Source organism: Chaetura pelagica, unplaced genomic scaffold (genome assembly GCF_000747805.2).
Source record: "Chaetura pelagica isolate M959 unplaced genomic scaffold, ChaPel_1.0 scaffold83, whole genome shotgun sequence".
NCBI lineage: Eukaryota > Metazoa > Chordata > Aves > Apodiformes > Apodidae > Chaetura > Chaetura pelagica.
The window spans coordinates 5,317,373-5,328,853 of record NW_009952893.1 but is presented as its reverse complement, the minus strand read 5'-3'; the positions used below and the strand labels follow the sequence as shown (position 1 = coordinate 5,328,853).

Sequence of the window (11,481 nt, the reverse complement as noted above, 5' to 3'; positions counted from 1 at the left end):
CCCCCCCCATCCCTGCTCCTGCCCCTCGGCTGCGCCTCTGGGCGGGAGGGGGGGCACGGCCTGGGACTGCCCCGTGCCTGGGACTGCCCCGTGCCTGGGACTGCCCCGTGCCTGGGCTCCCTCTGGGGAGCCAAGCGGGCAGCGCCGAGCTGTTACTCCGATGGGAGTCACTTCAGAACCTGCTGGAGGTCCAGCCCCCTCGTTTCCTGTCGTCTCCTTGTCATTAGAAATTAGAAAGATTGAACTAAATAAACAATACATATCAACGATACGCTTCAAGGCTTTCTGTGATTGCAGGGGAAATTGTGGCAAAGCCCAAGCCGCGGTGTAGGCAGCTTCCAGGCAAGGAGGCTGCCCCTGAGCCTCCCCTGTGCAGCACAGGAGGCTGTGAGCAAAGGGCTCCTTTGGGCACAAGTGAAAAGCAGCCCCAGGGGAGGAAAAAACTGGGTTTGGCTGGATTGGCGCTCTGACCTGACTGACCACAGCACCCTGTGGGTGCAGCAGTTTGCATGGGGAGGAAGGGAGAGAGGCACAGATTGAGCCACTGGAAGGGACGGTCTTAAAACAACTGTGGAAACCACATCCTGAGGGTTTTTTTAAATTAGAATGTACAAGACAATCAACTCGGCTGAAAACAGCTTGTACTCTGCCTAAAGATACTTCAAGAGTATTAAGTATGAAGTAAAGACTATCTCTAGGGATTGTTAGCTGAAGCTTTTTTCACTTTTTTAGACCTTTTTTTCTCATGATTCTTGGGTGTGACAGAGCAGTAACACAGGGAGGTTTTGCACTTACTCCAAGTATGAGACGTCTGTTAAAACATACTGCTGTGCTTTTAGTCAGAGTCTACAAGAGGCAGATGATCCCGAATTGTTACAATGTCCATAATAATTGGAATGAATTAAGGACCTAAGAATGCAGTGAAATTAACCCCCCACTGATATCACTGGAATTAAATCACAGGTCAAGTGTATCAGTGAACACAAAGAAAAGTCTAGCTTTATCAATTCAAGTTAATGCCCCAGTTTAAAATAGTACCCAAATGTGTGATCGATGGAGGATGCCACAGCCCAGCATCCAGCTCTCACTCACCTGTCCATCTTCACTCTCGCAGAAGGAGGAATTCAGTTGTCTCTCCAACTTCTTTTTTTTTCTTTTTTTTCTGCAGAAATATTGCTGACCCTGAGGGTGGTTCGGTTTCTTCTTTCTTCAGCTGACTGGGGCTTACGGCCCCAAATCCTTCCCGGTTTGAAGAGCTGCGTCTGTTTTGTCGTGACCCAGCTGAGCTGCCTGCTGCCGACAGGCTTCAGCCCTGCCTCCCGAGGGGAGCCGGGTGGTCGGGGCCGAGGAGCAGCCTCTTCTCTGACAGTCTGAAGCTGCCGTACAGACAGTTGCTCAGTCTGTTCACTGCATTCACCTTAGTGCAACTTAGATCTCTCCTGCAAAGTAAATGTTTGACAGGCAACCTTCATAAACCATGTCAGATTGAATGTATTTAAATGTATGTATTTAAGGAAAAACAACCATGCTCTTGTCTGTTTCTGTTTAGTTCTAGACCTTGGGGTTTGTTTGTTTGTTTGCTTTTGTTTTCCCTGGTGCAAAGGATTCAGTTCGGTCTGAAAACTGGTGGTTTAGACTAAGGCCTGCATTTTGGGGCGGAGAGAAGGCGGGGAGGAGGGTGTAGAAGCACCCTGGTACATTTAGAGACCTCTAACGGGCGTGTTCCACTGACAACGAGTGAGAGAAGACGAACCGATGTAGAAAACTCTACAGACCAATTTTGAATGGGGTTTAAGTTGTAAAACAGATTAAAACGACCCTGTGAGAGGGCTGTTTATAAGGGGTGTTTGGTTGGGCTTTGTGGCTACGTTTATAATGCAAGTCATTAATCCAAAAATACAAGTTGGTGACATTGTTACTTAATTAAATGCCTAACAATCAGCAAATCCTGCTTTATTATTTTTTTACCTGGCTCTCGTGACTGCTGTCATCTTCTTTCTAATAGAGTAAAAGACCAGGTTACTCCTTTATTTCCCTAAATGTGTTTCTGGCAATCTAGATGGCCAGTTACTGGATGCTGAACAGCAAAGTTGGATGGTAATGCATGTACTGATTATGGTAGTGGCAGAATTGGTGCATAATATCAAAGAGCTCAACATACCTGCTTTAAAGCATGATAATTTCTGGTTCCCATCCCCTTATCTGGGAAAATAACAATTCCTGTAATACCTATAGCAGATATCACTACAGACTTCACCGCTATCGTGTGTTTCTCATTATTTTGAAGCAGTGTGGACTACAAGGACGTTTTGTAAGGTACATAAAATCCAGTTTATATGTAAACAAGCAATAATTTAAGTTGAAAACCTAAGTGTTTTACTTGTATAATTTTTGTGAGATATACATGTTGTGAAGTTGATTACAAATGAGGTACTTCAGTATTAAATTAGATATCTTCTTAGCCGTGTGTGTCTCCTGGAAAAGTGTTTTGTAAAGGATCACAATGCCTTGATTAGACCTAATTTGTAGGCTTGAGACTTCTCATTTTCTAAACCTTGTGATTCTGCTCATAATATCATTTAATTAACCTCTATTATATGCAGCCACTGTAGGAACCAATTCTTGATTTTTGTATGTTTATATCCTTTCGTAACAAAACTGTTACTAAGCAGGCCACTGTTAGGGGGTGGAGGGTTTTCCTTGCCCACTGTGGTTGGAATAATCTTTTACTAAACTGACATCAGTTTCTGATGACTTGAAATACTAAGAAATTGATGAGTTTCACCTGTTTTCCTTCTGCTGACCCCCAATCTATAGACTTTCTTACCTGAATGCAATTTTTTTAATGTCCTGTAAAATGCAGTGCATTTTATAATATTTCCTCAGCCATGCCTGTTGGGAGTAAAAGGTTTATTCTGTTGCCATTTAATTTGGTTTGGTTTTCAGGTAGGAGTTTCAATTAAATAGCAGCTATTCTATACTAAGGCTGAGGAAAATGTAATAAAGGTGGTTTGAAATAGACTGTTCCTGTAGAAGGCTTCTGGTGAAAGCCCAGGAAATGTTCAGTTGTGTTTGCCCTTAAGGAGGGCAGTACCACCGTTCTGGAGAAACATTTCTCAGCTGTCACTGTTCTGTTACCAAACACAAACAGAATAGTCAGCTGAGCCATCACCTTACCATCTGATAGGAGACCAAAATAACTGTCAGCCCTGAGTGCTCCACAGCCTCATTACTACAATGACAGTTGTGTTGAACTTGCATCATATATCTGACCAAAAAAAAAACCAACTTATATAAGAAATGTATAAATTTGAAGAAATTAACTTCATGCACCATGAAGTGTAAATGAGTTTTAAAATCATTTTACATCTATTCCATTATTTTTCAGTTCTTAACCGTAACCTCTGCAAATGATTATTCTTTTTCACAGTGGACGAAGTAGTTCAATTTTGTCCCGTTTCATGACAAATGTGCAAACCCTTGTCATCTGTAGTAATTACGATGCTTCATCATCCATTGCCATTTTGAAAGGAAGGAGATTGTACCTATCACTTTGGCTCAGTTTGGGTTCATTGTGACTTTAGTCGTCTTCTAACTAATGAAAGAGAAAAGTGAGTGAAGGAATCTTCTGATCATATTGATCACTATAGAAACAAAAAAGCCAAATCAATTCCCTTCATTATCAGTATTTTTCATCCTCTATACAGTAAATTTGTCAGCGACAGTACTTGGGTTTTGTTTAACATAACAATCAGTGTTCTACTTACATTACTAAATGTGAAAGGTGCATAATGTGAAAAATAAGCATATATACATGGTCATACGACCTGTTTAAGTGTTCATGTAATGTGGTAAGTTTAAAAAGTGAAGTGAGCTGTTTTGCTACAATGAATTAATTTGTACTCAATCTTTAAAATATTGTCCCACACCAGTATCCCTTTGGACCTGTATTAATTAAAAGCAATGTTTTTGCAGTTTATACAATACATTTTTTTATCTTTGTTTAAAAGCGGAATTCATATGGGCTTAACAGATGAAATGGGTGGCACAGCTCCACTTGCAGAACCCAAAGATACACAATCAGTTTTGAAATGCAACTTAAGCCATTAATTGTTGGTGTGAATTTAAAAGTTTTCTAGTATTTGTATGGTAGTATGCTGCCTAAGAGCAAAAGCATTCTCTGCACAAAAGAAAATTTACTGTAGTGGCTTTGATTTTAATTAGAATTTCCTCCCTGGTGTTTCTTTGTAGACTAAAAATCTTTTAAGTTTCTTACTACAGGTAAAAGCTATGTGCAAGAACCTCAAAATGCTAAAATCTAGCATAATGCCTTAGATCTGTTTTTAAGTCTTGTATATTCCTACATAGCTGTCTGATGTATTATATTTGTATAGTGAATTGTGTACAATTTTGGAATAAGTGCATCATCACTTAATCTTTATGTTGTTCTATAGAGATGATGGACACATTTCTTCAAGCATTTACTGTCATTTAATTTTTTTCCTTTGTCATTTGTGGGTTTTATTTGTACAGTTCATCATGAAGTTGCATCTGAGATGTGTGTATATGAAAAGATTATACAAGGGTAAAATTAAGCAATATATAAACTATGGTTCTTCAGGAGAAAGCTTACAGTGTTTCAGGTTGTGATTTATTTTCAAAACGGAGTTGACTCTGAACATCACTTTGTTCACCTGCATTGATGTTTGTATTTCTAGTGTGAGCAGTTTATGCAAAGGTAGATATATTCAGAGAAATTTTAAATACATTTATGCAAGTTAATATTGCTTTGCTGATGCTGTTTGCTTATTTGATGTTAAATAATGCTATTGTAAATAAAGAATTCTGTTGTTATTGCATCATTTAATAAATTTTAATGCCTTCGGGTTTTACATGGCTTTAGAGATTTCAACGTATTTCTGTTGTGTCTCATTTATTTGTAGAAGGGTATGAGATGTAGTGCTGAAGCACTGCAGCACTGGTACTGATACTAAAGCACTGGTAGATGAAGACTCTTAATTTGTTCCTTTCAGTCACTGGTTCTGCATAGTTGCCTCGGGGATGAAAAACATGCAGTTGATTGTTTTGAGGGGATTAAGTCTTCTCGGGGATGCCCAAACCCCTTCTCCTATCCCATTAGCCATGGATAGGTCTCAGCTTTGTACTGCCTGGCTGAGGACCCAGATGACACTGGCTCCCTCTCACTTGACTTCGTTTCCTCTGAAGGAGTGAAAATGGGACTCAAATACATTTATCAGAGGAAGCTCCACTGCCCCCAAAGCAGCTCCAGATCATTGTTAGCACACTCCTCTCCAAAACCCCAGCTGTGTCAGTGTCTTCTGGGTATATCCCTGTGTGTCTCTGGGATTTGTGTTCAGCTTTCCTACTGAGCAAACCTGCACATGGGAAAGCAGCAGCCACGTCCCCCAGGCTGAGCAGGGACCACAAGTCCCCGGGCACTGGGCTGGGCTCTGACAGTCAGGCAACAGAGTCCTGGGCTAGGGCTCCTTCCACTGGAGAGCCAGAGGTCAGGTTCATTCATGGGGGCAGCAAGAACCTTAAATGCTTCAGTTCACACTGAGTATGCTCAAAATTAACTACTCAACCACCACTCTCTGAGATGGATGAAGAAGGAGAAGTCTGGGGAAACTGACATCCCCCCCATCCTTGTACAGCTGCTGGGGAGGTGGCATTGCTCTAGTTGAATGTGCCCAGGGATTTCTCCTTAGGAGATGCTTCTGGGAAGATACTGCAGGAGAGGTGGGGAGGCTCGTTCATTGCTCCAAAAGTGTTACTCCCAGCCCAGTTTCAGGCTACCTTTCACTTCATGACCACACAATCGCTCAGGAGGCTGGGAGGACTCATGGTGAACCTGTGGGAGTAATTTACTTGGTTCCCTGCAAACTGCAAGCAAGGGGCTTTGAAAGACAATATATTCCTGCCCTTACTCCTGTGCCCACTCAGTGACCCGCTCCAGTGAAGGGGGAGCATTGTATCCATACGGCAAGATTGGTTTGCTCCAAATTTCAGTTTGGCTTTCTCCAGCTTTTTCTTGCACACTTGTTTTTCAGTTAATTGTCGTATCTTGAGTGTGTTTGGAATGGGAGGAGAGCAGTGGATTGTTTTGGTGAAGTCATTGAAATCTTAAGGATAAAGCTAATACTCAAAAAGAAAAGTTAAAGCACTTTGATATGTTATTTCCCTTTTTTTTAATAGTCCACATCAGTAAAGGCTGTCACTGCTGCTCCCTCTCCTCTCCTATAGCCATATCTTATTTCTGACCTGATCTAAACAGAAATTCAGATTATTTGTGTGGCAGCATCTGGTGCCATGACTAGGATTCTTACATTGATGCTGCAACATGTTGGTTTAAGTGCTGGGCTCCCAGGTGGGAAGTTGGGCGTCAGGGCCTATTGTGGCACTGTGGTCTTCAGAGGATCAGAGGGCTGCTCATAGGTGTAACCTATGCCTTTGGGAATGTGCAGGAGGTGCAGTGCTTTAGGTCTGGGGTAAGAAAGATGTAGAGTGAGAGTGATGCTGAAGGGTTTGTGTTCATGCTGAGAGAAGGATGGGAAGGCTTGGGATGCAATTTTTTGGATCAAGATTCTGCATCAATTCAAGAAGATGACACCTGTGTTAGGCCATTTAGGCAACTGGATGCTATGCAAGCAGCCTGCAGGGATGTCCCTTTGTGCTTGTCTTTAATATGCATCCTCACACCACTGTGGAGAAGGAATAGCCTCCAAAATCCTTTGAGGAAGAGGGAGAAAGGGGAAGGGGGGCTGACAGACTGCTGTGATACATGCACCTTGCTGGTCACAGCTCTCTGCTCTGATGGGGGGTCAAAGGTGGGAGGTGGCCAAGAGTCCTGTGCTCTGGGTGGGTGGCTCTGGCTTTGGGGGACATCTGTAAAGTGCCACTGAGTAAGGTGCTAAATACCAGCAGCCATGGCAGCAACTGCTGGTGAAGCAACTAGGGACTGCTGGACAGTGAGGAAGAACCCAGGGCTGATTTTAAAGCTTTTATTTTTGTAGCCATAATTTCAGAGTGAGTTCTTCTTTCACGTTATTCCCTCCTCACTTCTGGCAGCAGGGATGCTTGGCACTAAAGGGAACCTGACTGAACTAAATGTGTATGAGCTGGAGATTTCCCCTCAAAAGTGATTTGGTGTTTCTGTTTATCCTTCTTTTTCACAGACAGGAGGCAAGCTATTTCCCTGGCCTGGCTGAAAACACCAGACCAGCACCTCGAAATTGGCTTTATTTTTACGGAGCTGCTCCCCTGCCATGGAAAGCAAAAACATCCCCATCTTCCTTCAGAGACCGAATTCCCAGTCGTTTCAAAGAAAGAGCTGAAGCATCCCATTGCCATGGGGCACTGGCCACCTGCTGTCTGGCAGCCCATGGGGGCAGCTGCAGGAGCAGCCCTGGAGAGGTGGGCACCCACAGGGACAGGCTGGCTCACACCTGGCTCTGCACAGCTGCACTCCTGCTCTCCCCCTATGTCTGTGCAAGGTTAGGACTCTCAGTGCAATAAATGCCTCTAACCTCTATGGAAATGAAAGCCTCTGAAGAGTAGCTGCAATATAGTAGCAATGGTGCCTCAAACCCTTTTCTTCTCCTGTGCTCTGTGCCATTAGGCTTCTAGAAAAGAAGGAATATTTTTATCTCTGGGCATGTCTACAATTTGACTAATTATGAGAATTTAAGAATCTCAGATTTTGTTTGTTTGCCTTCATTTCTCAAAAATCTCCAGTGTAACCATGTCTCCCCACAAACCCCTTCCCCTCTTCATAGAATCATAGAATCACTAAAGTTAGAAGGGACCTTAAATATCATCAAGTTCCAATCCCCCTGCCATGAGCAGGGAACCCTACCACTAGACCAGGTTGCACAAAACCTTGTCCAACCCAGCCTTAAAAAACCTCTCTGGGCAACCCATTCCAGTTCTTCATCACCCTTATAGTGAAGAATTTCTTCCTCATATCTAACCTGAACCTCCCCTCTCTCAGTTTAAAACCATTATCCCTTGTCCTATCACTATTTTCTCTGACGAAAAGCCTCTCCCCAGTTCTCCTGTAGGCCCCTTTCAAGTACTGGAAGGCCACTATAAAATTTCCCCAGAGCCTTCTCTAGGCGGAACAGCCCCAATTCTCTAAGCCTGTCTTCCTAGCAGAGGTGCTCCAGGTCTTTGATCATCTTGGTGGCCCTTCTCTGGACTTTCTCCCCAAGAGATCTATACCTTTCCTGTGCTGAGGGCCCCAGAACTGGACCCAGCACTCCAGGTGGGGTCTTACCAGAGCAGAGTAGAGGGGCAGAATCACCTCCCTGGCCCTGCTGGCCACTCCACTTTTGATGCAGCCCAGGATGCAGTTGACTCTTTGGGCTGCAAGTGAGACCTCCTGTGCTGTGACACCTGGACGCAGGGTAGACAAAAGATTCCAAATTGTCTGGCAAAACCTAATTTCTAAATGTAACTCAAACTTTTCTGTGCAATCAGAGCTTAAAGGCTTATTCCTGTAAATCTAATTAATTCTGGTGCAACTTTCAATGCTGTCAATGCTGCATCAATAAAACCCTGTAAACTGTCTGCCTGAAACTTTCCTAACGCAATACGGCATCAGTTTTGTCCTACAAATAACAGAGGTTTGGAACACAGAGAAAGTAAAAATAATGTGGATAACAAAAAGAATCAGGCTATTGAAGCTAAGGGACTATCTGAAACAAGTTTCAGAAGGCTGCATTCCTACCTTCTCCCTAAGCTTCCTGTGCATATTGGCTGTCCCTGGTGTATTCACTACTTTTGTATTGCAAACACAGGTTAGGATGGACAATGGGGCTGTAGGCAGGAGAATTAGCCCAATACATTTAGTGCAAAGTACATAAATGTTCAAACACAAGTCTGTAGACAAAGCTGCGCTGTGCTGACTATGGAAGAGGTCTTGAGAGCTGTGGGAGCCTGGATCAATTCTAGGTCAGTAGTGTTGTGTTTACTGTCTTCTTGTGTATGTCCTGGAGAAAAAAAAAAAAATAAAAAAAAAATCCCCAGGCAGTTGGTGATTCCTTCTCACACTCTGTATTTTGGAGCACTTCACTGAGGTCAGATAAGAAATAAGGACTGGAAGGATTGCTCTTCACCTCCAGCCAAGTGCAATCAGCAGCTATATCTTCAACCATGGTCTCTCTGTCTGAGGCTGATCATAGTAATTACATCCCTTCTTTTGGACAATATTTTACAGTAGAGGATTGCATGGAGCTATGGTAATTAATTTTTATAGCATGCCATAACCACTGAAAAGGCATATAAACCTCCAGGAGTCAGACCTGGCTGTGTTTGTTCCCCACTCCAGCTGTGTCTGTGTGCAGTTTAGCTTGTGCTATGCTGCAACCCATTTGTGCTTTGGCCCTGTGCTGTCATGCTGAGGAGGACCCATGGGTGCAAGTTCCCAAGGTCTCTGCAGTGCAGCACAGCCCACCCTGTCCCTCCCTTCCATGCCTGCATGTGCAATGTCACCCAGGCTGGACAGTGGCAGAGAATGAGCTACCCAAAGAGGGGCTCTGCAGTAACCCATCCTGCTTGTGCCCTGCCTGCCATGGGATGTTGACCTAGACTAGAGATTTCTGTATCTCCCTGCAACAGGAGGTTTGACATCTTGCAATGGCAAGATGCACACCTGGGCCCCCGGGTCCTTCCCAGCTCCCTTTTTGACAGCAATTGCAGCACAGAGCCACAAGGGAGGAAGGGGACATTAGAAAGAGAAACCCCACAAAAACGAGGATGAGACTCTGCAGAAGGGGTTCACCCAGCACCTCTGCAAAGGGCTCTCATAGCCTGAGTACCCTGAGGGGTTATGCCCTGGTAAAGGTTCAGGCTCCTGAGGCTGGGTTATCTTCTGAACAAATGGCTATAACCTCAGTGCAATACCAAGATTCAGCTGCCCTTCTTCTGTCCAGCTATTTAAAACTGGGTATACATACAACGCCAAACCAATGTCAACAGAACGATGTTTGAAAGCAGGAGATCAAGGAAAAGTACCCACTGGGTTCCAGTGGAAAGAAGATTAAAACAATCAAACATCAGGATTACCTATATATATATGTTTATTAAGCATCTAGATATTAACTAACAGTTGCTACGTTTGATCAAACTTTATTCAGATATTTCTGGATAAGACCATGCAAAAATTTGATAGAATCATAGAATTGTTAAGATTGGAAGGGAGCTTACAGCTTATTTAGTTCCAACCCCCCTGCTATGAGCAGGGACCCCTACCACTAGTCCTGGTTGTACAAACCCTTGTCCAACCTGGCCTTAAAAACCTCCAGGGAGCATCAACGTCTCTGAGCAACCTATTCCTGCACCTCACCACCCTTATAGTGAAGTATTTCTTCCTCTTTCAGTTTAAAACCATTACCCCTTGTCCTGTTACTGACTTCTCTAATGAAAAGCCCCTCCCCAGCTTTCCTGTAGCCCCTTTCAAATACTGCAAGGATGCTATAAAATTTCCCTGGAGGCTTTTCTTCTCCAGGCTGAGCAGCCCCAAGTCTCTCAGCCCTTCTTTGTAGCAGATACGCTCCAGTAGAACGATACCAGTACAGGTAATGCTCACTATGGCAATTAAGACAACTGGGGCAATGTCATGTAGTCAAACATCCCTGGCCAGGAGGCTGTCAGTGTGCCAGTGAGATCCTCAACTAGCTCTGCCCTAAAATCAGCATTTATAGAGAAAGGTTGCTTTACCTATGCACAGCTACTTGCAGCTGTGATCCAAAATCAAACCACGGGCTGACTGCTTTTTCAGAGAAATTTCCTCTTTTTGGAGTTAAGCACTCTCTGTGGCATGCAGTTCTTGTGAGTGATGCCTTAATGCTTTTATGGTCTGCAGGCCAGTGCAGGCATCATGTTGGTGCACATCACCCGGCCTGGAGCTGCTAGGAGGGAGGGAGGGGGTTGGTCACCACAGCGGCAAAGGCCGGGTGTCTTCTGGTCCCATTCTGGGCAGATCCCCGTATAGGCCTGGTCATGGAGCTTGGGAAATCCCAGCAGGAGCCCAGTGTCCTGCCATTTCCCAACAGGCAGTCCCAAGCTAAAGCAAAATCACCTCAGCAATGCCCATGAGACCTGCAGTGCTTGAGACCGTGCTGCTGTATGCTCAGGTCACCGGAATGTCGTGGATTTTGACTTTCCATAACCAAAACCCCCACCTGCAACCCCCGAGCCATTCCGTGGGGGCTGCGGGTCCTGCTGGGGAGCAGGGAGGCCCTCAGACAAGATGCTCACCTCCTGCGGTAGCTGCTCATCCCCGGGAATGAGCATCGCTCCCGCACCCCGGGGTCGTGCACGGGAAAGACGCAGAGCCCGCCCGGGCCGCGGCGGAGCCCGTCGGTCGGGGCTCGGAGAGGGGCAGGGCAGAGCGGCGGCAGGTGAGGCGAGTCCGGGAGGCTCGGGGTCCGACACCACCGCCCTGGACGTGGAGGGGGG

At 44.7% G+C, this 11,481-nt stretch overlaps 2 protein-coding genes across 2 annotated transcripts in view; both read left to right on the top strand.

Moving 5' to 3' along the window:
- The window catches only part of NCOA2 (nuclear receptor coactivator 2), a 73,419-nt gene extending 71,899 nt beyond the window's left edge, over nucleotides 1-1,520 (top strand). The window contains exon 23 of the mRNA XM_009995599.1: nucleotides 1,169-1,520. Within this exon, the coding sequence (XP_009993901.1) occupies nucleotides 1,169-1,180 (12 nt within the window). The 3' untranslated portion in view covers nucleotides 1,181-1,520. The remainder of the gene's footprint in view (nucleotides 1-1,168) is intronic.
- A 9,788-nt stretch (nucleotides 1,521-11,308) lies between these two features.
- PRDM14 (PR domain containing 14) overlaps nucleotides 11,309-11,481 on the top strand; it is an 11,832-nt gene continuing 11,659 nt past the window's right edge. The window contains exon 1 of the mRNA XM_009995598.1: nucleotides 11,309-11,423. Coding sequence (XP_009993900.1) covers nucleotides 11,309-11,423 — 115 coding nt within the window. The remainder of the gene's footprint in view (nucleotides 11,424-11,481) is intronic.